The sequence below is a fragment of the Siphateles boraxobius genome, unplaced genomic scaffold (genome assembly GCF_051911475.1).
Source record: "Siphateles boraxobius isolate OS27281-9 unplaced genomic scaffold, OSU_SipBor_1 16, whole genome shotgun sequence".
NCBI classification, from domain to species: domain Eukaryota; kingdom Metazoa; phylum Chordata; class Actinopteri; order Cypriniformes; family Leuciscidae; genus Siphateles; species Siphateles boraxobius.
The window spans coordinates 13,012,470-13,040,177 of record NW_027508766.1 but is presented as its reverse complement, the minus strand read 5'-3'; the positions used below and the strand labels follow the sequence as shown (position 1 = coordinate 13,040,177).

The window sequence follows — 27,708 nt, the reverse complement described above, 5'->3', positions numbered from 1 at the left end:
TGACTTTAATTTTTAGCAGTACACCACAGCAATGTTAATTGGCTATCTTAGCCATTCATACACTGTTCATTATATTATTGTGAGAAAGTTCAAATGAGACAAAGTTAAACACAGAAGAATTACTTTGAGGTTCTGGCGTGATGAAGTACTGGGAATCCAGATGCCAGCCAATGACTCCATAAGGTGAACCATTGGCTTTAATGGTAAGGTTTGCTTGGGCACGCTGAGGGTCGATCATGGCTCCTCTGGATGAATCAATTATCCCAATCGTTGTGACCTTGGTCAGGACAATGGTGACTTTTTCTGCTAACTCTGGAATGTCATCCGCTAATACATTCAGTGATATGGTAGCAACAGCCTGGCTCACAGAAAATGTCACCTACATGGAGAACAGATGAAGATGGTGTAAAGAGGTCGGTAATTTTTGTGCTTTATGTTTATTTGATGACATATTTGAAGTCCCAATTGGGAGGTTTATATAATATTATAGGTCTGTCTGAATACTCAATTCTTATTGGCTAGAAAGTGTGCAATAAAACCTTTTAATGCACATGTAGTTCCAAGTCAGATTAATGACCGTTCTATATTAATGCGCTTTTTTCATTGACACACACACACACACACACACACACACACACACACACACACACACACACACACACACACACACACACACACACACACACACACACACACACACACACACACACACACACACACACACTGAATTGCTACGTTATATATTTGTCAGTGACGACAGGGTAACATCACTGGTTTTGAATTAATTAAACTTACAGTTTCATTAATAGAGAGAGACAGACATCTCTAATCTCTCTCTCATCTCATCTCACTTTCATCTCTCGTCTATCTCTCTCTCTCTCTCTAATTAATTCAAATGAATACTATTATTCATTCATTCAAATAAATGTAATATAACGCATTACTTTCACTGTGTGTCTGATTTAAAGCGGTCAGAATGCTAGATGTAACAAGCCGTAACTGATGAAAATTACCATAGTTTTTAATGCTACTGGTCAAATATTGCGCTGTAAATATCAATAACAGCTTTAACTTGATGATGCTGGCAAATGACCATGGTATGAGCGGTATAATCCACAGCTAGCTGTGCATTAAAAATGTTGAATGCACTCCACGATGGTTCTTTGCCCCCATGTTGTGCATTAAAATAATTTTAATTAGCCATGAATTATCCCTTACATACGATTGCATAATTGGTTCTTTAAATAATACATTGTTTTTAAAAATAGTCACTTGCATATTTCATTCACAAGTATAACTGCTGAAAATGGCAGCTTATAGTTGGAGCTGTGATTTGGGCAAGAATGACAGCCTCTAGTTCAAAATATACTTTTTAAAATATGCAATTGAAACAGAAAACAGAAAACCCATGGTATGCAAGCAGTTCTCACCACTCCTGAAGTGGGAAAAATGTCATCCAGACTACCATAGGCGCTCCAGTGTACTGTTAGTCTGCCAAACCGGCCTCTCCTCCTCTCGATGCTCAGAGAAACAGGGTTATCATCCTCCAGCTCATCCACCTCCCTCATTAAAGAGTTCTATATACAAATAAATGTGTTTATAAAATATATTATCAACTATGTGCACAAACAGCTTCAGTAAAGGGATAGTTCACCCAAAAATTAAAATTAGCCCATGCGCTTGATGGACTTCCAAAAAAATATACCCATTGACTCCCATTATAAAGCTTAGAAAAGCCAGGACATTTTTTTAATATAACTTGTATTAGTCTGAAAGAAGAATGTCATATACACTTATGATGGCTTCAAGGTGAGTAATTAATGGGCTAATTTTCATTTTTGGGTGAACTATCTCTTAAGTAACATTTTTAGTCTTTGAAAGATAGCAGCTGTGTGAAATGGATACTACTCTACATTTGAAGCATTAAGACAAGACACTTCAGGCAAAAACATTGTTTTTTCATGCACTTGTACATTTTGGAATTTTGGGCTATTTGGATTTTCATGTTGTTGATTCAGAGTAGTGGAAGGAAAACATCCAAAATACACATTTAAATGTTTATTGTATTGTACTTTAACTATTTGTGTCTGTAGATTACAATTACAATAAAAATATTTAAAGGCAGTTTTCTCAAAATCTCCACTTCAGTAGCACTTACATACACCAAACTTTACAGTTTTATTTCTATAAATTCCAATATTCAGATTTCGGTTTACAAATAAAATGTATGCAAATTGAATGTATATTTAAGTAGATAGAGCCTAATTAGATAATATGCATTTTTAAAAATAACAATTCAGAAAACTTTATAATGTAATCAATTCACTGGGGAAGTTTTTCTTTTCGACCCCATTCACCTTGGGTGACTTACCTTGGCTATATTATTGAGGGAAACTTTGGGAGGTACATATTCAGATAACAGCAACATACACTATAATTTGATCCTGATACCTGTGCAAAGCCTAGAATCCCATAAGCATCATCGTTTGCCGGAATGAACAAGGTCACTTGACCACGAAAGCCAATTTCTGCCCCTCCTTTTGGGTTCTTGAGGCTGACACGAAAATGTTCTTCCTCCTCAGGAACATCATCATCAATTATATTCACTGCTATGTCTAGCTCACCCACCCCGGGCTGGAAAAACAGCTCTCCTGAACTGAGGATAAGAGATTTAAATATCAATGAACATCAGTATTATAAGGAGCTAGAAAAAGATATACAGTATAAGTCAACAAAGAATAATTTAAAATACAGAAATCAAACTCTTTTTCTTTGTTACTATAGTTTACTTAACAACAGTAACATACTTGGGGATGAAGTCAGATTGATTGGACACAGAAGTCAGCTCATATATGACAGAGTTTGATTCTCCAGTGGCTACGATGAGACTCTTGGTGGTATTGAGAGATGGAACAGGAAGATACAGGAGCTCTTGTGCAGATGGAGACTTGAGCACTTCAGCAAACTGTCTCAGATCTAATCTCCATGAGTGCAAGGCCGAACCATTTAGACCCGCAAGCAACAGGTGAGCTAAGAAACAAAGAAGCTGGTTAATCTATTTTCCCAATACTGATGGTTTTGGCTAAATATATTCAAGTGAGACAATATAAATTAAATATGCATTATGCAAATGCACTTCCATTCAAAAGTTTGGGTATGTAAGATGTGTCTTAGAAAGAAGTCTCTTATGCTCACCAAGGCTGCATTTTCTTGATCAAAAATACAGTGAAAACAGTAATATTGTGAAATATCATTATAGTTTAAAATAACAGTTTTCTATTTGAATACTCTTTAAATGTAATGTATTCCTGTGATGGCAAAGCTCGAGTTATCATCAGTAGCCATTACTCCAGTCTTAAGTGTCACATGATCATTCTGAAAAAAAACATTATGCTGATTTGGTGCTCAAGAAACATGTAAACCGATTGTGCTGTATTATCTTTTGTGGAAACCATTGTGGACACTTTTTCAGGATTAAAAAAGAAAGTTCATAAGAACAGCATTTCTTTGTAATGGAAATCATATCAGTGTAAAAGTTTTTACGGTCAATTTTGTTCGGTTCGTATGATTTAAATATAATGATTTCTTTCAATAAAAATAAAAAAATTGTACTGCCCTAAACTTATGAACTGTAGTGTAGAAACAAGAAAGAGAATGCAAATATAATGTTACAAAAACATAATCGCTTTAAATGCAACATATCAAAAAGTTTTAAAAGTTAATGTTTGTAATTCAATTGTATTCAAACATTAACTTTTAAAAGTAAATGTTTGAATAGAGCTTAAATGATGTCTGTACATTAGTGTTTCAGTCTAAAATAGTTGTAGATATTCAATACATAGAGATAAGCGTTTAGAACAAATCCCTAACCAGACCCCAAACATGTTTGAGGAATATCAATACAATTCTGCCTCGCAAGCACTATTATTATAACATGTAAATGAATATACCAATACACTAAGCCATATCATTTCGGTAAATCTTAAATATGGGTAAAAGTATGCTTAATGATAGTGGACACACACACAATGCATTATTATTTAAACAGACTGCACTATATTGTCTGGCAACTCACATATTCCCGAAGGAGGGGTAAAGGGGTGGACTGAAAAGAGCCCGGGAAATAGGATGGACTGTGTCTGCTGGAAGAAGCTTTGCTGAGAACCCCACATAAACACTTCACATGTTGGGCTTGGACCTTTTCATGGGGAATAATAAAGACAATGTGAACGTTAGATACTGCTACAGGGGAGCAAGAGAAATTAAAGCTTTTCAAGATCACACAAACAGTGTCAAAACATCTCCAAATTGAAAATGCTATTAAACTGCAATAGTTCTACGGACTGCGTATGATTATTACCTTCAGTAACGATGAGGAGAAACGTATCTCCTCCCATCTGAAATGATTCCACTTGCTTGACTCGTGTATTGACTGCTAATGTTTGAGGGTTTTGGAAACGTCCATTATTCCACTGGTAGATGAGACACACTGATGATGTTCTGTTCCTGCACACGGCAAGGAGCTGTATGTTGCTGATGCCTCGTCTGAAGGGTACGGCTGTGGTAATGTCTTGTAACCCCAGACTTTGATGGAGGGAGAATGATCCTCCAGTCCACACAAAGATCTTAGGACATAAAGGAAATGATCTCAATATTGAATTACTTATTATTACTATGTTATGTATATCCCATGTAGAACTCCAAGTTTCTATTTTATACTGCATGTCGGTTTGAGTTTACCTCACTAGAAACTATCAAATATTGCTGGAGTTCAGTGGAGAAGTGTTTGACACTGAAACTGCTCACAGTAAAAGTCTGCTCCTACAGAAGGGGACAACATTGAACAATATACAAAAGCACCACAATAGAAAATACAAATCTGGCCATAGTGAGATAAACCAGTTTACAATTATCACATGATAAGCACAAATGCAGCTATTGTTGATGGCAGCAAAGGAAAATATCAAATCAGCAGCATACTCACTTGAGTAAGGTTGAGGTCTGCCTGAATGCGAAATAAACTGATTGTGGCAGTTAATGACATGGTGTTGTTTGCATGGGAAACTGCCACATAGCTTGAGCCATTTACTGTAAAGCTAACACAAGAGCTGGGATTCTGGATGCTGACAAACTATGAGAAACAGAGGGAGAAAAAGAGAAAATGAATAGAAATTGAATTTAAAAAATAACTTATTATTAAATGAACATAAAGGGCCAGATTTCCTAAACAGGGCAAATTATCTTGAGAGCGCAATTCCAAAAAAGCGTATATGGGAGTGGAAAGTTCTGCGTGTGATCTACTGATGATGCGCACATTAAAGAACACAGACGCAGTCAGATCATTCCCATAATAACCAACGCAATCTAACAGTTATAGATAATAGCGTCGCCCTTATTTAAATAATGGCGCAAACACCGGTTTATTAAAATTTAGTAAATCACCTTGAGGGATTCATTTAAATACTCTCCTCTCATGTATTTTGCGCCTGAAAAGGAATTTCCTACAAATGCATATGCAATAAGGTCAGCCGCAAAAATAACTGTATCCACGATTTTCCAGTGCAAATTTTTCACTGCGTGTCTTTAGTAAATCCTGACAGTAGTTTTTTTACGGCAAAAGAGGGTTTGCGCTGACGCAAGCTGTTAGTAAATCTGGCCCTTAAACTAATTAAAATAATATGCTTAAAGTTGTAGTGAAAAACATTTTGTTGAAATTTTGTTGTGAGCTATCATCAAAATGCATTGAATGCAGTTCATTCTACCAAAACCAGTGCTTGAAGTGGGCCAGTACACAAGAGCACCCCTGCTTTCAACCGAGGGGGAACACCACCCCGTAAGCACTTAACATTTAAACCAACTAGATTTATTGGGCTTTTAACTGAATTCAAAACATACCTCCACAGGCACTAAGACGCCCTGCCACTTGTAGAGCACAGCCTGGTTCTGAGCTGGACCTCTGAGCAGCCTCAGAACCAGAGCAGTGTCTTCACTGGGCACTGCACACCATACTGATGCCAAGTTGTCCCTGATAGACTGATACACAGCCAGCAGTGGCTTCTCTCCCCCTACAAATACATTAAACAATCTTTGGTTATACACTTTTTGAATTCAGGATTAAACTTACTGGTGCAATTCCTTACTCATTCCAAATGCTGTTCCTGACCGGGTCTCCCACTCCACACTGACAGCTGACTCCAGCCCATTACTGCGAGATATAGTCAAGTACACTGTACCGGTACGCTCCTCCACTGTCATGGTGTCCAGAGTCCTGGAGAACACACACATAGGTTACACCTTATTTCAATGGTCTGCTTTAGACATTCTACAAACTATAAGTAACTTTGTAATTGCATGTCAACTAACTCTCATTAGACTGTTAGTAGACTGTTAGGTTAGGGTAAGGTGTTAGGGTTTGGGTTAGTAGAATAAGTTGACATGTAGTTGCAAAGTTACTTATACAATCAGTAGAGGGTGGCAGTGGTTAGAGAGTTGGACTTGTAACCCGAAGGTTGCGGGTTCGGTTATCAGTACTGGCAGGAAACGACTGAGGTGCCCTTGAGCAACTTACTAGGCAAGGCAAGTGTATTTATATAGCACATTTCATACACAATGGTAATTCAAAGTGCTTTACATAGAAGAAATTAAAATAATCAAAAGAAATAAGAATAATTAAAACAATTACAGTACAAACAGTCGGACGAACAGTGGCACAGTGCTCATTCAGTAAATGCACAGCTAAACAGATGTGTTAGTGATGCTTAGAGTGAATCCTTGGTATTTCAAGCTGATGTGATCCTAATGATCTGAGTGATCTGTTGGGTTTATATTCAGTGAGCATGTCTGCCATGTATTAAGGTCCTAGGCCATTGAATGATTTATATACCAGTAATAATACTTTAAAGTCAATCCTACATGTAACTGCGAGCCAGTGTAAAGATCTGAGGATTGGTGTGATATGTTCATATTTTTCTGGTTCTGCTCAGAATCCTGGCAGCAGCTTTCTGTATGAGCTGCAACTGTCTTATGGTCTTTTTGGGAAGGCCAGTGAGGAGTCCATTACAATAATCCACCCTGCTGGTGATGAAAGCATGCACAAGTTTCTTTAAGTCTTGACTGGAAACAAAGCATCTAATTCTTGCAATATTTTTCAGATGGTAGTATGCTGATTTAGTTATTGATTTGACATTACTAATGAAACTAAGGTCTGACTCTAGAGTAACACCGAGATTCCTGACTTGATTTTTAGTTGTTTGACCCCTAGAGTGAAGGTATGCGTTCACCTTGAGGACTTCATCTTTGTTTCCAAACGCAATGACTTCAGTTTTGTCTTTGTTTAACTGAAGAAAGTTGGCACATCCAACTGTTTACTTAATAGATGCATTGGCACAGGGAGTCAATGGGGCTGTATTTGTTAGGCGATAGGGCTAAGTAGAGCTGTGTATCTGCATAGCTGTGGTAAGCAATTTGGTTCTTTTTCATTATTTGGCTCAGTGGGAGCATATACAGCTTGAATAGGAGTGGCACAAGAATTGAGCCTTGAGGGACTCAGCATTAATTACTAGAATGTCTGTTGGGGACTATCAAAATAAAGTGTTAGTAGATATTAAGCAGACAGCCTACAAATACTCTAATGCCTGCTAGTTGACATGTAGTTTCAAAGTTACTTATAGTTAGTAAAATGTCTAAAGTGGACCATCGAAATAAAGTGTTACCCACACATAGAGTAGAAGCAGGAGTTGTAGGGTCTGTGTGTGGCTTGAACATCTATTTAATACATACTGTGAATATACCTATTAAATGATGGTGATATTCTGAACAGCCCTAGAGGAGCCTGGTTCTGCAGTATGGTGATAAAAGTCTGCAGTGAGTCTCCCAGTCGAGCACCTCCACTTGGGTTGGACAGAGTTACTGTGAATGTCTCATTCATCTCTGGCTCGGCATCCAGAACAGCCCAGATCTCTAAAGTCTGGAAAACAAAGATGATACTATTGAGAGCCTCATCTTTGACAAACCACTGGTTGCTAGTGAACTCCTAAATTATAAAATGTGTAATATTTACAATTTATGTCTTCAAGAAAAAAATAGACCAAAAATATAATAAAATATATATATTTTTTAAATATAAATACAAAATAATTGAATAAAAAGGCCCCATAAAACTTTAATAGGAAACTTAAAAAAGAGAGAAAGAAACCTTAATAGGAAACTTAAAAAAAAGAGAAAGAAACCTAAATACTCTGGCCAATTGGTCCATAAGAGCTTTATATACCTTGAATCTGACTCCATCCTCAAGCACAACAAAGCCAGAGGAAGGTGTGAGATCATCAGTGTACAGGGATCCATTGGCATCAGTAATGGTGAACTGGACTGTTACTGTGCCAAATGTGCCCTGAGGAGGGTCTCGTATGATGTAGAGGGTGGCCACACTCTCCCCCAGACCTGACACAGAGGTCGGCTCTCTTAACAGGAAGTGCTCACTGTTGTTGAATGATATGATTCCATGACCATCGTCATTGGCCAGAATAGTCACGGTAGCTATGGAAACATATGAGATAAAGATTACACGGTACTGCCGAGTCCTGGAAAGTCATGAATGTTTAGTGTCTCCCGCATAACAAACCTGTATTGTTCTCTCCCAGTTCCAGCCCTGCCAACGGGTTTGCTAGAATTAACTGGAACGTCTCATCGCCTTCAGGAATGGTATCATCTAAAATCTGGACTTCTATAAACTTGTGCCGTTCTCCATCCACAAAGTGGATCATCTGTGTAATATACAGTGTGTAATATACAGTGTGCGCTCAATTAATATAAACAACAAATGCAAACAAGAAAGAGTGTTTGTTGTGACTTACTGATGGAGTGACATTGAAATCCAGACCCAACTGAGCCTCTAGATTCTGGGCATAAAAGAACAGGGACACATTTCCATGCGTACCGGCATCACGGTAGGCAACCAGATTTAACACACCAATTGTCTCATTTACCACATAGCTGAAGAAAAAAAATGCATACCTTACTGAAACATTTTTACCAAACATTAATGCCTCTCTGAGAGATAAAAGTTCACAAAAGTTGAAAAAAGTTGTAAGGGAAGTTCATACTCTATGTTTTGCCAGCCAATGATCCCTTGGATTCCATCATTAGCATTGATGCTGATCTCTGCTACAAGGCCTTCAGTATCTGGAAAAAAATAAATTAAATGAATGAATGAATTAATGAATTAATTAATTAATTAAAATAATTAATAGGGTTATGGACAATGGGGAATTGTTTCTCATACGGCGCACATCCAGGAAAAGCACAAATAAAAACAAGGACATCCGTCACATTATTAATCTTTCTCTATTACTACACCAATAGTAATCTACCAATAAAATATATACACTAATAGTATTCTACCAATAAAATATATACACTAATAGTCATCTACCAATACTATTCACAAATCACTGAGTATGAGCGAGGAGAGTGTGAGTTATCAAATATGTTGTCAAATTATGTTGGATATATGTTTGTGTTAAATATATAAAAAAATCCCACTGAAAATAAGTAAAAAGAAAAAGCACTACAGCATATCAACTTAGCACAGGTGTGGGTATCCATTACCTTTCAATGTATAGTAAATCTCTAGGAAAGGATGCGAGACAAGATTGAAGTTCAAGATGAAAGTACAATTGAAATAAGAACCTAAAACCTAATTAAATGTGGCACATTCAACAAAGCAAATTGAATAACTACAGAATATAAAACATTATTTAAAAGGTTAAATCGGCTTAATTATCTTTTTAATCATCTTACTTAGTTTAGGGGCAGTTGGGAGAGTGGTTATGAGGACAGCTGATGTTATATTGACTAAGAAAAACTCTTGCAACTCAGGGATGTCATCCTGTTAAAAAAAAAATATATGTTTCTTTATTAATTCAAACATGATAAAAATGTCTTGGATAGAATTAATATCTAAAAATCATTCTTCATTTATTAACAATAAAATGTGAAATGTTAAAACTGTAGTCACTATTCCCTTTCACACATTAAACCCGGTAGGTTACTGTAAAATTATTATAAGATTGGCTTTCCTTTTAAAATACACAAATGTGCTTTTCGCACATACAATGGAATTTTGTCTTTTTACCGGTAAGATATCAATCACATATTGAACTGAAATTATATCAACACTGAACTGACTACAGCTGAATAATGACACTTTTGTTTTTTTTAAATGGCCATGTAAACACATGATTTGTAAACGGAAATTTACCAGTAATTTACCAGTAAAACTGTATGTGTGAAAGGGGCTAATGTTAAATCAGCAGCATCATACATCTATGATGGTGATGGGGATGGACACAGATGTCTGTCCATCCTGCATGATCACAGAGCTGGAGACATATCTGAAGTCCTGGCCTGGTTGGGCTAGAGCTCCCTGTCTGAGGTCCTGCAAAGAGCCTTGCACAGTCTCATAGCTTATATTTACAGCACCTGTGGGGGAAAATAGCAATATTTACATCCCATACTTCAGGAAAACACGGTTTGATTTTTCTAACGTAACTAACCTGATGCACCAAACTCTCTGTTTATGTAAATCCGGATGGTCGTGTCTTTCTCATCTGTGGTGATTTTTAAGGATGAGGGGGCGATGCTAAGAAAACCAAACGGCTCATCACTAGCTTCCACGCTCACCACTGCTTCACGACCCTGAGCGCTCAGAGCTGCCATTCCCGTCTTGGTAACCCCTGAGAAAATGATATACATGATTATTATTAAAAAATAGATTAAATAAACCTAAAGCGTTCATAATATGTTAAGTGAGATGAGAAAGGATAATAAGACAACAGCTAATGCTAACACTATGCTAAAAAAAATCTCTTTTTAACCCCCCCATAATATACCTGACAAGAAAAATATTTATTTAGAAAAATCTTGCATCTATAAATGCTAACAGTAAATGTTAGCGGCCTTTGTTAAACATGGTAACATGAGATGAACTTGAATGAAACTTTCAAGGAACTCATTTGTGTGTGTGTTTCTGATTAATACCTTTGGTTTGTATATTTGATAGGATAACTCGGTACTCCTCTCTTTCTTCTGGTGTGGTATCCTCAAGTAGCTTTAACACTATAGTATTATTTAGCATTCCCTGAAACCGGAAATGAGGTAGAACATTAATCATCATTGTCCTTTGTTTTCAATAATAAACCAATAAATGGGCTTAACAATTTAAAATAAACGTTCAAATGATCTGGTCAAACTGCATGTTTTTCTACATTACCTCAGAGAAAAAGAGAGTTCCCAAGGTGTCTGTAAAAGTCATTGAGGCTCGAGGGCCTTCAATTCTCCATTCCACTGTGACATTTCCAATAGCAGGAGCTGTTCTCTCCACCAGCAGAGACAAACTCTCACCTGTTGAATACAATGAACATCTAAACTTAGCGATTAACAATTTTATTGGTGTAATAAGTTGGTATTGCATGTTTTTCAACCCTTAACTGATATTTTAGATGCTCATGTTAGCCTGAGATGTGTGGGGGTATAAAAGATAATCTTACTTGCTGACTAGATTAACTAGTACTCTAGTTGCAAAGACAACTGTATATACAAGGATAGAATTAACGTGTCCTGTCATGCATGATGACACAAACCATCTCCCCCAATGTAGCAGCTGTTGCAGATCCCTCTTCACTCATCTCATCTTGATCCTATATTACTAGTTACTATGGAGCACAAACTGATGCCTAATTATCCATTTACAATGCGTTTCAAATGCCTCCACATTACACATAACACTAAAAGAAGTTAAATATGTTATGTCACTCTTAAACCCACCTCTGTCTTTTGGGAAATTACATAAAAAAAATATATCATTGTGACTTTTAATGAAGTCCGGTCTGCGATACCTACAGTACATAGATTAACAAGCTCAAAGGGGTGTTCTCAACAAAGATAATAACTGTAAAGCTAAGTTTTAATAATCATTCTAATTATACGAGAATAGCAAATTCCACACTACAGCTATAACAATATCATTGGAAATACTTTCCAAATTATCATTTCCAGCTGATGAACGATAAAAAGACATTGACAGCTAATCAGAATCCACCTGACTTTAAAGAGTTTGAGTAATTCTGTCACCATTCTGTTTAGTTTTGTTCATGGACTTTCAGTATGTTTTCATTTGTGACGTGTTTCCATGTTCTGACTCCCGCCACTCGTCTGTCTCCATTGTTACCGTCATAATTAGTTGGTTTCAGCTGTGTTCTATTTATTATCCTCGCTTGTGTTTGTTGTATAGGTTTATTCCTCACATTTATACTCTGTTCTAGATTTCATTTAGAGTGTGTTGTCCTTCCTGTCTGATTATTATTTTGTATTCCCATCATTAAACTTCGTATTGGAACTTTTTTTCTTCATCTTCGTCTGCCTTCCTGCAACCACCCGTGACAAGCTGCAACATGCTCTTATGATAAACAGAACGTTGTTGTTCGTTGGTGTGTATGCTAATATATATATATAGCTATAATTATTGGTTTTAAATATTAAAAGTTAAAGAAAACCCTTACCCTCTCTAACGATGACCGATCGTGAGGCTGTGTGGAAACCCACAACCCCTGCTGCATTGTCATTGGCCAGGATGAGGATGGTGACGGTATCTGAACTGGGAAGGATACGGCTACCACCCTCAGTACTCACTAACCCAATCTGTAAAGTCTCATTGTCTTCAGGTTCCATGTCATCCGTGATGACAAACTCAAGAGTCTTCTTTACATCACCTTAAAGGAACATACAGGAGGTCATTCATCAACGGCAAAATTGTTGAAATGAAGAATGGACTTCAGTTAGGCTTGTTACACTTTTATTTATTTATTTATATTTATTGATTTGACTGATATTAATTTAATTATCTATTTATTGGACTCGTATTTTGGGGATTATTTGATTTATATTTTCGTTCATTCATTCATTCATTCATTCATTCAAATTTCTCTACTCACTAGCAGCATAGAAATATTTCACCATTCACAGCCACTTGTAAAAACAAAACAAAACAAAACAAAATATTATACAGTATTAAACTGTATTGAGTAACTTGTTCAACCCTGCATTAAAAAGACCAAAGCAGCACTAACCACGAATTACCACAGGTAAATATACAGTTTAAATTATTCTACCAAGGTAAAGTACGACCACTCTGAAACAAAGTTTACATTTTTTATAAAAATGTGAATTTGTATCACTCTGTTGACTTGGCATGGCTAGTGTTGTTGTACATTCACTGTATCAAACTCAATGTAGACAAGACTTACCCTCAGCAAAGATGAGGGTCTCCCCTGTCCCATTGAAATCAGCGTTGGGTGTGGCACTACCACCAACATACTTCCACTCCACTGTAACCTGTCCCATACTGCCTCCTCTCCTCTCAATGACTAGCAGCACTGTAGTTCTGGGTTCCTCCCTCACTTCCAGATACAGACCATCTTGAGTGGCATTGGGGTTAATGCTGTAGAGCAGAAATATTCCAAACGCATCTCCATTCATTCCTATAGTCACCAAAGCTACGTCCGGCTGCTGGATCAATGGCATGTTCTTGGCAGTTGCAGTCATGTTGACCAAGCTAACCTTTAGGATGTTAATCATGAAACTCTCATCCACCTCTGGCAGAGAGTCAGTCAAGATGGTTACAGTGAGGTTAGCGACTCCCGACCTGTCCAGCATGGTGGTGGTCTGAGCCGTCATGGTTATGTAGTCGCTCCCAGCAACAGCCTGTGAGCTAAACAGCGAGGCGGCTGCTGTGGTGTTTTTTATATAGGTGAAGGTTTGTGGGGAAGAACTCAACTGTCTGGCCCCAGATGTTACCCAGAAGCAACTCGCTCTGGGGGTGTTGATGAAGCTAAAAGCTTGGCAAGCTCGCTCTCTAAGGCAGAACGCTGCACAGAAATTCAAGATGTTTGTGTCTGTGGTGATGTTGATGGGTCTGCGGAGGGCATTAGATGGTGCTCCAGCCAATGGAGAATCATAGTAAACCAGGAAATCTCGGCCTTCCCTTTGAGCATTGCTTACAATATCAATCTCAGAAGTGCTGTAAATGATCTCCAGCATGCCAAAATTACCACCACTGCCGTGAAAACACACAAAAAACAACATAATGTACCATCCAAAACTAAATTAGCTTTTAAAAATTGGAATCAAAGGCACATTACCTTCTTCGAACTGTAATGTTAGCAATAGAAATCCCTTCCAGTGGCTCCTGGACGCGGTATACTGCTTTCTCAAAGTACACGGTTCCATGAGGGTTATCATTGGCGGGAACAATGATGTCGACCTCTTTCTCTGGCCCAATGTTCCCACCATTGCTGGCACTTACAAGTTGAACCTTTATAACCTAAATTAAACAGATACATTTAAGTAATATAGAGATTTCATACATCCTTATGAAGATTAAAAGAAAAGCAAGACTTACCTCTTCAATTTCAGGTACATCATCAGCCAAAACCTCCACTTTCAGTATCTTTAATGTTTCTCCAGGATCAAACCTGACCTCACCAGACAAAGGTCGGAGATCACCAGTGGCAGGTCTCCCATTTACTGTGGCTCTCCACTCGACAACGACACTGCCCATAGTCCCAGCGTTCCTCACTATGGGTAGGGAGACCTCAAATGCATTCACTGCTGGCTCCTCAACTGTGATGGGTGCAGCCTGAAAAACTAACAATCAAAAAGATATTAGATCTCTTCTATTATGTGTCACCACATCAGCAATATGTAGAACATTTAACATATGTTGCATTTGACAAGCATGCTATTTCATAATAAACTAACCAAAAGATCCATATGGATCATCAGAGGGTAGGATGGTAATGATGGCCTGTGTGAGGTCCCCCAGGAGAGCGCCCCCGGTGGTCTGATTGAGAAGCTCAATTAAGAAAGTCTCTTCCAGCTCAGGCACCACATCGTTGATGATGATTATGGGAACAGGCTTGCTACTCTCTCCCTCAAGCAAAACCACATCAGAAGAGGCCACACTGTAGTCCTCACCTATATATCAAAATCCAAAATACATTCCATTATATTTAAACTTAAGAAACATGCAATTCAGTATTTACTTGATAAACACAGTAATTTTAGGAAATATTATTACATTTTAAACATGTTTTAACATATTTTAAATTGAATATATTAGGATGAATAAATATAATCTATTAAATATAATCTATTATAATCTATTGAAATGAATTGTCAGCAGCCATTACTCCAGACTTCAGTGTCACATGATCCTTCAGAAATCATTCTAATAGGCTGATTTGGTACTCTATTATAATTTATTTTAATATATATATATATATATATATATATATGAAGAGTTCAGATGCAAAAGCCTCTAAATGCCATCTGAACTTTTCTTCTAGAATGATAATTTTTATCAAGCTTGTATATTTAAGTTCAGTCATTTCACTTAAATGACAACTAATAGGTAGTTTTCATTGCTATTTAAGTGAAATTACTGAACTTAAATATACGAGCTTGATAAAAATGATCATTCTAGAAGAAAATTTCAGATGGCACTTAGAGGCTTTTGCATCTGAACTCTTCATATATATATATATATATATATATATATATATATATATAGAGAGAGAGAGACACCCCCAGAAGGCAAGGTTCATATTAGCTGAATTACATCTTCATTAAAACTCACCCACTCTAGCGGTCATTGGCACTGCTCTGAACTTGACAGACACATCGGCAAAAATCCCTCCAACACGTGTTACATTGATAATAGGTCCGGTGTAGTACTCGGGCACGCTCACTGCTGAGGAAGACAGTTGTAGCACCCCAAACGCATCATCGCTGGCCTCTATAATGACCTGAGCAACTGTGGCGTTCCTTGGGCCAAGTCGAGGTGAAAGTGCAACTGGACAACCAAACAGTTATTCTTAGTACACATCCTGACTTTTTTTTTAAATGTGGTATTGCTTTGCACATTTCAGCTATAATCATTCAAACAAATGTGACTTTTACCTGGTCTGAGTTGCAGCCCTTCAATCAATGTGACATTGACAAGCTCCAAAAACACAGACTCCGCCCTCTCTGGTTCCTCATCATCAAGTATCCTCAGGGTCACATTTACTTCACTTTGATTAGCCGAGAATATCACAGATTCCACAATGGCCACAAAGTCATTCCCTGCACTGGCACGACCCACTCCTGGTGTGCTATATGGAGCTGCATCAGTGTCCCTCAATGTTCGGTATGTCACTCGCACTCTTCCCATTAACCCCTTTCTCCTCTGTATGGACAGGGTGATGACAGCATTTGCTTCTGCCACACGGACTAGCCTGCTGCTGTCAGAGAATACAAAAAGTCCATAAGGGTCATCACTGGCCAATACCGTCAGCGTGGCATTGGTTTCCTTCCCAAGTCGACCATGGGAAACATTAGTGAGACAGACTCTGAAGCTTTTGTCGAGTTCTGGAATGTCATCTTGGGAAATTAGTAGGTAGATGCTTCCAACAGTCTGGCCCACATTAAAGGTCACGTTGCCAGATCTATAAACAAGTTCTCCCTCTGAATTAGCATCTGCCTCCCAGTACAAGGTCACATTGGACAGAGCGCCAAAGGTACGAATCACCTGTGAAAAACAGGAAACATACTCATATTAAACATTTTTCTCATTTGTACTAGTGGTGTTCATGTTGTTTTCATATAGATTTCATGTTTTATTTTTTTAAAGACTCTAAAATGATTTATATTTCAAATTAATGCTGTTCTACAGTATATGCTGAAAAAAAATGAACATGGTCTCCACAAAAGTATCAAGCAGCACAACTTCTTTCAACATTGATAATAACGATACATGTTTCTTGAGCACCAAATCAGCATATTATAATTATTTCTGAAGGATCAATGTAACACTGAAGACTGAAGTAATGATGATGAATGGAGTATTGCAGCTTTGTCACAGGAATAAACAGCATTTTAAAATAACCTTCAGTTATTTTAAATTGTAATATTATTTCATAGTATTATTGTTATAACTATATTTACTATATATCTGCAAGTTTATTGCACCACATTACTTTAGTTTATTGCAGTGAAACAGATTAATTACAGTATTTTATAGAGATATAACATGCAAAAACAAGCAAAATTGTATAAAAACATACACTGCCGTTCAGAAGTTTGCGTTTGTAAGATGTTTAATGCTCTCTTATGCTCACCAAGCATAAGATTCCTTACCCATTCATTTGATTAAAAAAACACAAAAGTAATATGTGAAATATTATTACAATTTTAAATATCTGTTTTCTATTTGAATATATTATACAATGTAATTTATCCCCATGATCAAAGCTGATTTTCTGTATCATACTCCCCAGTCTTCAAATCATTCTAATATGCTGATTTGCTGAACAAGAAACATGTATTATTATAATGTTGAAAAAATATGTGTACATTTCAGGACTCTTATATGACTAGAAAGTAAAACAACAGCATTTTTCAGAAATAGAAATATTTTGTAACATTATACACTACCGATCAAAATTTTGGAGTCAGTACAATTTTTTTAATTTATTTTTTTTGGGAAAGAAAATAATGTTTATTCATCAAGGATGCATTAAATTGATCAAACGTGAAAGTAAATACATTTATAATGTTGTTACAAAAGATTATATTTCAAATAAACGCTGTTCTTTTGAACCTATTCATCAAAGAATCCTTAAAAAAACTTTTTTCAACATTGATAATAATCAAATAATATTATAATGATTTCTAAAGGATCATGTGACACCGAAAACTAAAGTAATTATGCTGAAAATTCAGCTTCACCATCACAGGAATAAATTACATTTTAAAATATTCACATAGAAAACAGTTTTTAAATTGTAATAACATCTCACTATATTACTGTTTTTACTTAATTTTGTATCAAATAAAGGCAACCTTGTTGAGAAGAAGAGACTTCTTTTAAAACATTAAGATATCTTATCAATCCCAAACTTTTGAACGGCATTGTATATGTGCATTTTTAAAAATTTTTAAATAAATGATTAGATGAGAGACAATGGATGATGACACGTTTAATAACTAGGACAGACCTGCAGCACTACAGTACTCCTGCCCTCCTCAGGCTCTGTGCCATTCACAGTCAGAGAGTCAGCACTAAACTGGAAGATGCCATGAGCCTCATCAGAGGCAGCGATGGTCACGATGATACGAGCAGCAGCACCCAGGTTAGCTTCAGAGCAAAAAAGAATATTATCATTATACAAATCATGATATACAAGAAGAGAATTTTTTTTTTTAACTCTTCACCTATACTACTACTTTTAGACACTTTCTAAAGAAGGGCACCAAGATGAGTGACAGAGGTGAACCTTGACATTTTCAACACATAATATATACTGGGCTTCCTTAAACATGAAGGCTATTTGCTTTTCCCACGTCTCTACTGGTATTGCTCACAGGCCTTAGCACTATTTAAACAACTTGGCAGAAATCAGGGTCAACAATCCGGAGTCTAAGGGATTTGACCGTTATGGGCAGCTCTTAAACTTTACAACTTTTAATCTAGGACTTACACAATAACGCTTGTGTAAGGGGTGACCTTAATTACACAATAAATCAACAAAAGAAAGAAAAACAAAAAGCACAGTAAGCAGGGAATTAGCATTGGTTAAAAGAAGTTCTGTGTAAAAGCTCTGCCAAGGCCCAAAAGACAGATAATGGGGCATGTAGTGCCTCTGAAATGCCAAAGCAGCATCTATTCAATAGTTCGGAAATAATAAAAACAAATAAAACCTCTTTTGCTCGACCTGAAGAGAACTTGGGAACTAACTGACAATATTAAGAGGCACTTTAGATTTGAAGTCAAGCCCATATTTCCGATTTTCTCCCAGGTTCCAGTCTGGTATTACAACAAATAATTGGAATGAGGGAAGAGCAAACACTGAAACACGAAAATGCATGCAGACTTAAGAATCTTACCATAATGATAGAGAAAGGATGGAAGAAAGAGATCAGTGTCACTCTCGCCACTTCCACTGCCTTCGCTTGCAAAAAATGGTTCCACTAAAAGAGCACACAGGAGCAAGACAGGAGCACACAGCATTCATTCCAGAAATAACAGGAATCACACATAGTACATATTCAAATCAAACAGAATGTTCCATAATCATGCCCAAACAGCATGAATGGAGCCCACAGGAGACATGCATGTGGAGAGAGTGAAGAAAAAACATGAAGGTAAAAGAGAGGACACAGAAACATTCTGAAAAACAGGTTTTCTTACCTCCTCCGTTTGGATTGTAGAGCTCCACTCTGAAGACTTTGTCCAACTCTGGCACCAAGTTGTCTATAATAGTCACATTGATGTACTTAAATCTCTCACCAGGCAAGAAGTCTAGAAATCCCTCTGTGTCCTGTCAGAAGATGGAAAGGAATTGTGCCATTTTAATATAAAAAGGAATTTCAGTAGGCAATCTTGGTAACGGAAAATGACTCTTTTTTGTTGGACTGAATAAGAAAGCAAAGACTAGCAATGTACACACAATTGTTCAAAAGTTTGGGGTTGGTAAGATTCTACATTGTCTTTAAGAGGTCTTTAAATCTCACCAAGGCAGCATTTATTCAATCAAAAATACAGTAAAACAGTAATAGTGTGAAATAGTATTACAATTTAAAATACCTGTTTTGTAATAACTGTCTTCAGTGTCACATGATCATTTGACATGAGGATCATGTCTTATTATTATCAATGATCAAAAAACATATCTTGAGGAAACCTGGATGCATTTTCATTTTCAAGATTCTCTGACTAATAGAAAGAGCAACATTGCTTTGAAACATATTTTTTTCCCCATTACTAATGTCTTTACTGTCACTTGATTTAATGCATTCTTGCTGAAGAAAAGTATAAACTTTTAAAAAATGATGTTTAACAGATGTTGATACCTCATAGTCCTCTGAACCAGCAGCTGTGAATGGAGACGTACGATAGCCCACCATCACCCTTCCCAGCAGTCCTTGTGCTCTGGCCACCAGCAGACTGACCACACCAGCCTCCTCTTGAACAGTCACATGTGCCTCCTCCAGTGAGGGTCTGATCATGCCCACGGGCACCGGAGTAGTTTGAAACTGAAGCAGGCCTGAAATTATATTAATAAGCAGTCATTTATAATATGTGTCTGTATAAACTAAAGAATTTAGCTATATATATATATATATATATTTTATCCTGTCAAACAGTATTTCACAATATGAAATACATGTTTTTCTCCAAAACACGTTGGCCACAATTATTGGCACCCCTAGAATTTTTTTATGAGTAAACTATCTCTGAAGTATATTCCCATTAATATTTACCTTGAACATGACTATGAACATGAAATTGTCTACCTACGACTTCTTGTTTCACAGGGGTTTAAATATGAGGAAACACAAAGGCCAAATTCCCTTAATCATCCATCACAATATGTAAAACCAAAGAATATAGTTCTGATGTGCATCAAAAGATTGTTAAGCATCACAAATCAATGTACCATATGGATGATTGCTGGCTTTGACAGTAATATTATTGATGGAATTTCTTGGCTCAATGCTGGCTCCACTGGTGGGAGTTGAACCTGGTTTTCCATCACCTGATTCAGCTGACACCAGCCTAACCCGGAAGTGCTCATCGACCTCAGGCAGGTCATCATTTAGAACCAGCAGGTTTAAAACCTGTGAGACATGAGACATCAAATATGAGTAGGTTAACTGAAAATTATGAGTGAGCTTTGCTATTAGTTAATGCATTTACACTGTCAATTTAACAAAAGTAGCCAAAAACCGCCACTAGATGGAGCCAATTAACAATCTATTCTCAGATCTGCAGAAAGCTGGAGCGCTCTAGGTGCAAGATCATTTCCTAATGAAAAATAAACTGCATTGATTAACATAAAAAAACATTTTGCTTTCATTTTCCAATTTTGATAATGATGATTTCATTTTTAATGTGGAATACATAGTTACTGGTGGTTAATGTATTTTTGTATGTCAGTTTATTTCATTCACAAATGTCATTTGAACAGATGCAGCCCATGTATTGCACATTTATAATACGATTACAATGTTAATTAGTGGTCCTGTGGTCATTAATAACAACTGCTTGACAGGTCAATCCTCTTACCTCAGAGCGCTGGCCCGGCAGGAAATGGATGGAGCCTGAAACATTGGCAAAGTCTGAGGTATTTGACGAGTCTGCGGGAGAATCAACCTGAGTGACGGTGTAGCTTACATAGACGTGGTCCAGAGAACCACGTGTGCGCTCCACTACACAGGAGATCATAGAACCCTCCTCAGATATCTGATAAAGAAAGGATAAAGGTCATCGTAAGCCAAGTGTAGCAGAACAAAATGAACTCCAGGACCTTTTAACAGAATTATTTTAACCATTCAGAATTGAATCAGTTGTTGTTAGGTTGAAATGTTATACACTCAGATTGAGAAACATTCAATTTTGACAGGATAAAATGTGAATTCTGTGCAACTTTAAGTAACATGATCATTAAACACTGTACAATAATTTACATTTCACTTAAGTCACTAAATGTTCGGATTCCTTTTTCTAAATGGGCATGTTTCTATTTGTTGAGCGCATAAAAGAAAGCACATGCTACTATGTTTCTTCTGTCACTAGTTGACAGGTCTTTCTCTGAAGGAATTCAATGACCATCTGTCTTATTAATCGAACAAGCCATTGGAGATGCCATGCATCCAATCTCCTTGAAGAGAAGAATGCACACGCCATCCATCCAGGCGTGAAGATAAATTAAATATACATGAAGACATGTTCTCACAACTAGGGGTCATGTTGCATGCTTTCGGAGGGGGGGTAAACCAAACACTGACAAAGCAGCAACTTGGGTACTGAATCAAATAATACATTCATTAGCCCTTAATTGTCCTGGTCAGAAGGCTGTCTGTTTAGCCACATTACAGATTTCTCATTGAATCCCATTGTTGTGTGTGTGTGCGTGTGCGTGTGTGTGTGTGTGTGTGTGTGTGTGTGTGTGTGTGTGTGTGTGTGTGTGTGTGCCAACTTAATTATATTTTGGGGACAAATTTGTACCCAGAAGTGACCAAAACCTGACAAAATCTCCAAAAACCTCCCTTTAGGGCCGTCCTCATTTAAAATAAAGTAATTACATTTTTTGTTTATTATTTAAATTTAATGCAGAATGTTTTGTGTGATGGTTAGGTTTAGGAGTATGGTTAGTGTAAGGGGATAGAATATACAGTTTGCACAGTATAAAAACCATTAAGTCTATGGAATGTTCCCATTTAGACAGCTAAGTGAACGTGTGTGTGTGTGTGTGTGTGTGTGTGTGTGTGTGTGTGTAGATAGTGCAGTTGTACCAGTTATTTCATGCTGTTCACTCACTGAAGAAACTCCAAATTCCAGACTTGTTGTGATGTATATTTTATTGTATTGTATTGTATTGTATTGTATTGTATTGTATTGTATTGTGACCATAACTTATTTGGATAATGATATGTGAAAGAATTTTTTGTTGTTGTTGTTGTTTTTTTTGCACCTACATCTGGAATACAGGAACCGGTAAAGCCGAAAAGTCCATTGGCATTATCACTCTTCATGACTCTGAGAATGGCGCTAGGTCTGGGCATTGGCAGACGGGCTCCACCTTGAACAGCCACCAGCTGTAGGTAGAAAACTTCCTCACCCTCCTCTTCTTGATCGTCCCGTACTTGGACTAAAAACGACTTCAGTTTCTCCTCCTGTCTGTATGTCAGGTACCCTGACACGTTGTGGAGGTCGGTCTTGGCTGGTTGGTTGTGTAGCTCATGAATCTCAGAGCGGTTGAGCCAGCTGGAGTACAGCCGGAGGTCTTGTAAAAGACCAGTGAAGCGCTGTTCACCATCTGGGTTGGAACCGATCCTAATAGGTGCAGCATCTGTACGGAGGAAGTTAAATGTAAGGAGTTAGGATGGGTGGTGTGGCTTTGTGGATAATGATCTGGGCTTGCAACCACAATGGTATGTTTAAACCTCAGAAGATCTTGTGCTTAAATGTTACCCCAGGTTGCTCCAGGTGTGTGGATTTCTGAAGATAAATTGAGAGGTGCTTGTTACAGACGATGCTAAATGGCAATAGGTGGTTGGTGTTAATATGTGGTAGCTAAGGTGTTCTGAGTGCTTTTCTAGGTAACTGCTAAAAGGACAAAGTCAAAAAAAGCTTGGTCCCTAAATATGGCTCAGGTTTCTATTTTAATGTACAGTAAGTGTGACAAGCTTTTTCTTCGATCATTTTCATTCAAGTTTGTTTACTTAGAAGTACTAGAACACCTAGAAAGAAAGAACAAGCTTTCTAATACCACAGTATAAAATAATAAAATAAATAAAATAAAACAAATAAAATAAATAAAATATTTAGATTATTATTGTCCTTAGTTTGTGCTTCAATCTGACCATGGGTGTTCTGAGTGATGGGTGTGACCATGGTTGTTTATATGCAACCGTATAGTGTTTGGCATAGTTTGGTGAAATAAGAGAAGAAAAAGTCCCATAGACATACATTAAAAGCAACCAATGAAAATCATGTTGCATCATACATTCACATAATCTATGCTGCAGACTTAAAACAGAACATGCAGACATAAAACAGAACTAAGAAACAGCAGTGTATTAAAGCAAGCATCGTCTCTGACCCAGCTAATAAATCATAGTAAAATGTCTTTGTAGAAATTCAATGTGGAAACGTATTTGTGTCCCTTCCAATCACCATTGACATCGCCTTCTTAATGGGCCAGGCTACTTTCATACTTTCAATTCATATAAACTTTCTATGAAGTGACAGCAGTGAAATTGGAATAAAAAGGGGAGAGTTCATCCTGATTGGTTACACCAGCTTCAAGCAGTGACCTCCTGACCACCAGAGAGACATTCAAAGGCACACAACTGTACAAATTGAGGAAATACGCTTCATGGAGCCCAAACAAGAACATGGAACAAAGGCCGTAATCACTGGTTAAGCTAACAATCCGAGACGATCTCAGATATCCTTGCAGTTTATGTGTACATTCACTTGACTGACAATGGCATAAGAGATGTCAAGAAAGTCTTAGTGGGGGCTCTTATGTTTTAAGTTAGAGAGTGTATGCCGGCTGCCTTTATGTGCTGTTAACAATGTCCAGAAGTGGCCCAGCGTTCATTCAAGCATATCTTCCTGTGAAACACTAGACAATGGCACAGGGCTCTCACAACAGGCTCTTACCAGATATGGGCCAGAAGAATGGATGAGGAACCACATCTTATTGCTTGACCAACACAAGCATTAGGAATTTCTCTTTGAGGGGAACTTAAGTAAATTAAGTAAATATGGCAGAGGTGGTTTCCTAATTTGTAATGCAGTTGTTTCCACAGAATTTATTTCGGCTTCCCAAACTTTCTTCATGTTTCTAAGTAAGCCTTTGATGAAAATGATGTGAAATTATGAAAAGGATTTTAATGAAGGTATGAAATAAAGGGTAGCATCAGTAGAATACCCAAACACAGGTATATTATCTACTTCATATAGGCTATATTTAATAATAAACAAATTAGTTATTTATTCATTTGTTAAAATCAATAAATATGTTATTTAATCAATACAATTTGTAATAATAATAACAATTATAATAATGTTTGTGTGTTTATGTATTTTATACACAATTTACAAATTAAATTTGATGTTGATGTGGATTCAAAGTTAATGTGGTCCTTTAGTGCAAGTCTTTAAAATATATTTTGAAAATTATTAGGGACAAATGACAACATATGTAGTCCAAATTTACTCAGATTTGAAAAAGAAAATATACATTTTACTCACCATTTATAATGGCTTCTCCTTTTAAACTCTTAATCCCCCCAGGGATTGGGCTCCCATCCAGATAAAACTCAATGATTCCATCTTCCACAGCAATGATGACATGAACCCATGTATTATCCTCTACAAATTTAGTTGCAGTAGCTCGGGCCACCTGTGTGCTGTTAGATCCTATGGTTGTGTAATGAAGCATAACAGTAACATGGGACTCATTGGTCTGAACCTGAACTCCATAATAGATAGTTCCATTCCTGTTGCCTTTAGAAACAACAAACCCATCTGTATTGGGCTTAGGCATCAGCCAGACTGACAGAGTGAAGTTAGCCATGTTCTGTGGAACCTGCAGATGGGTTTCTGGACTGATGGACCCATAAGCTCCTGGAAGTCCAGAAAAGAATAATGCATCGGTGCCTGCATGGCGTCTCCTGGCATGTGATCGGAGCTCAACGGCCTGTGGAAATGAGGCCATCAATATCAGGTCTTCCATGGGCGGCAGACCATGTGGGAAAGCTCCTGACAAGATTTCCCAGGCCACACGCACATCTCCGAAGGTGCCTTGCTGTCGAAGTATGGTGAAGGATGTGACATCCAACATGTCATTGACTGATAAGACGTCCTCTGCTACCTCACGCTCCAGACTCTCAGGGGCAATAGCGAAAACTCCAAATGGGTCGTCATTGAAGGGAATGAGAACTGATGCCTTGAGGTTTTTCTTTGCCAGTTTTCCACCTTCACCAGGATAGCCACCTACAGACAACATTGTTTGATGTTGGTCACCAGCATTAGGTATATTTTACATGCTGGAACGAGAGGTCACGTTAGACTTCCGCATTGACCGGCATTTTGACAGATAGGGTCGTAAAATTCCGTCATAATCTATTATTACCCGTCATTTTACAACCAGATACAACCATACAACCATATGGCAATAAATGACGGACGGCTTCCAGATTTTTCCATCACTGCTAGAAAAATTCTGTCAATGATGGGAAATTTTCAGTTAACGAGAACTCTTGCTAGAGCCAGAATGGAATGCTGGTTGTTGGTTTTCTGGTCATACCAGCTAGGCTACACCAGCTCAGTTTTCCTTTAGAATAGCATGACTATGCTGGTCCACCAGCAAGACCAGCATTATACCAGCATAAACCAGCTTGGACCAACATGGAATCCATGCTAGTTTATGATGGAGTTTCCAGCAGGGATGTAACTGTGTAATAGATTAGCACACATTAATATTAAAACTTAAAGACCTCATGAAGCAAGTGCATGGGGTAAGACTTTTCAAAGGGATCATCCCAGCTTTTTAAAATAACTGATAGGTTTTACTTATGTTAGTTAGTTAATATGTGTAGTGTAGGATGTCATCAATATTTTTGGTCCATTTTTCCAGAAAAGACAGACTGTAGACTAGCATATAGATTGCTTTCATTGGGGTCTTTAAGAATAATTATTTAATTCATTGGCCACTGACATTGACTTACCTGAGACATTCATAAGTCTGAGCTCATAAAACTCATTGAACTCTGGGAGCTTGTCGGAGATGGCTTGAAGAACAATAGGTTTTGTCTTCTCCCCTGTGCCAAATATTATAGAACCATATGTGTCCAAAAATTCCTGGTGAGGTTCAAGGGGTGTGTCATTGGAAAACAGCTGCCAGTATATTGTGACATTTCCAAAGTGTCCTTTGTCTCGAAGAACACTGGAGACACAAATGGAAACATAAGTTCATAGACAGAAGACCGTGATTGCTTCAATTCTAATACTAAAAGTCAAAATCAATCTGTGCTGTAAAATTTACATCTGGTTCAACTGTATATTAGAGATTGGAGAGAATTGGAGACTCACTAAAAGTTAGTGGATCTTCCCTCCTCCACTGGTTTTTGAGTGGAATCCAGAGAGAATATTCCATTGGCATCATCATTGGCCTCGATCACCACTGTTGCAGTGTCTCGACCATATACAACTGCATCACCTGAAAAAAATCCATTTACAAACACAATTATAGGATACGAGTACAGTATTACTCTCATAATACCATATATATATATATATATATATATATATATATATATATATATAGACAGCAAGGCAACTCTTATACCTCAAGCATTAGCAGGGTAAGTCATTCAATCTGTCTACCTCAACCACCCATGCACTCACTCACCCATATATTCATCCACTCACTCACTCACTCACTCTCCCTCCCTTCCCTCCCCCACTCACTCACTCACTCAACCTCCCTCCCTCCCCCACTCACTCACTCAACCTCCCTCCCCCACTCACTCACTCACTCACCCCCCCTCCCTCCCCCACTCACTCACTCACTCACCCCCCCTCCCTCCCCCACTCACTCACCCCCCCCCTCCCTCCCCCACTCACTCACTCAACCTCCCCCACTCACTCACTCACTCAACCTCCCTCCCTCCCCCACTCACTCACTCACTCACTCACCCCCCCTCCCTCCCCCACTCGCCCCCCCTCCCTCCCCCACTCACCCCCCCTCCCTCCCCCACTCACCCCCCCACTCACTCACCCCCCTCCCTCCCCCACTCACTCACTCACTCACCCCCCCTCCCTCCCCCACTCACTCACCCCCCCTCCCTCACTCACTCACCCCCCCTCCCTCACTCACTCACCCCCCCCTCCCTCCCCCACTCACTCACCCCCCCTCCCTCCCCCACTCACTCACTCACTCTCCCTCCCCCACTCACTCACTCACTCTCCCTCCCCCACTCACTCACTCACTCTCCCTCCCCCACTCACTCACTCACTCTCCCTCCCTTCCCTCCATCCACTCACTCACTCAACCTCCCTCCCTCCCCCCACTCACTCACTCACTCACTCAGCCA

At 38.1% G+C, this 27,708-nt stretch overlaps 1 protein-coding gene across 2 annotated transcripts in view; it reads right to left on the bottom strand.

Moving 5' to 3' along the window:
* adgrv1 (adhesion G protein-coupled receptor V1) overlaps positions 1-27,708 on the bottom strand; it is a 171,912-nt gene that overhangs the window by 91,813 nt on the left and 52,391 nt on the right. Inside the window, exons 18-55 of one of the 2 annotated variants that reach the window (XM_077231608.1) lie at positions 26,705-26,831; positions 26,341-26,558; positions 24,863-25,606; positions 22,576-22,949; positions 21,164-21,340; positions 20,535-20,715; positions 19,948-20,141; positions 19,286-19,415; positions 18,982-19,065; positions 18,093-18,232; positions 16,015-16,624; positions 15,692-15,907; positions 14,815-15,030; positions 14,456-14,700; positions 14,196-14,377; positions 13,302-14,110; positions 12,558-12,767; positions 11,270-11,400; positions 11,038-11,137; positions 10,554-10,733; positions 10,322-10,479; positions 9,799-9,886; positions 9,607-9,627; positions 9,102-9,180; positions 8,853-8,991; positions 8,621-8,762; positions 8,270-8,535; positions 7,791-7,966; positions 6,141-6,268; positions 5,896-6,065; positions 4,985-5,131; positions 4,741-4,821; positions 4,361-4,625; positions 4,076-4,198; positions 2,808-3,030; positions 2,452-2,656; positions 1,431-1,577; positions 124-379 (exon numbers count right to left, since the gene is read on the bottom strand). In XM_077231608.1, the coding sequence (XP_077087723.1) occupies positions 124-379; positions 1,431-1,577; positions 2,452-2,656; positions 2,808-3,030; positions 4,076-4,198; positions 4,361-4,625; positions 4,741-4,821; positions 4,985-5,131; positions 5,896-6,065; positions 6,141-6,268; positions 7,791-7,966; positions 8,270-8,535; positions 8,621-8,762; positions 8,853-8,991; positions 9,102-9,180; positions 9,607-9,627; positions 9,799-9,886; positions 10,322-10,479; positions 10,554-10,733; positions 11,038-11,137; positions 11,270-11,400; positions 12,558-12,767; positions 13,302-14,110; positions 14,196-14,377; positions 14,456-14,700; positions 14,815-15,030; positions 15,692-15,907; positions 16,015-16,624; positions 18,093-18,232; positions 18,982-19,065; positions 19,286-19,415; positions 19,948-20,141; positions 20,535-20,715; positions 21,164-21,340; positions 22,576-22,949; positions 24,863-25,606; positions 26,341-26,558; positions 26,705-26,831 (8,082 nt within the window). The remainder of the gene's footprint in view (positions 1-123; positions 380-1,430; positions 1,578-2,451; positions 2,657-2,807; positions 3,031-4,075; positions 4,199-4,360; positions 4,626-4,740; positions 4,822-4,984; positions 5,132-5,895; positions 6,066-6,140; positions 6,269-7,790; positions 7,967-8,269; positions 8,536-8,620; positions 8,763-8,852; positions 8,992-9,101; positions 9,181-9,606; positions 9,628-9,798; positions 9,887-10,321; positions 10,480-10,553; positions 10,734-11,037; positions 11,138-11,269; positions 11,401-12,557; positions 12,768-13,301; positions 14,111-14,195; positions 14,378-14,455; positions 14,701-14,814; positions 15,031-15,691; positions 15,908-16,014; positions 16,625-18,092; positions 18,233-18,981; positions 19,066-19,285; positions 19,416-19,947; positions 20,142-20,534; positions 20,716-21,163; positions 21,341-22,575; positions 22,950-24,862; positions 25,607-26,340; positions 26,559-26,704; positions 26,832-27,708) is intronic. The other variant, XM_077231609.1, reaches the window with a different exon arrangement.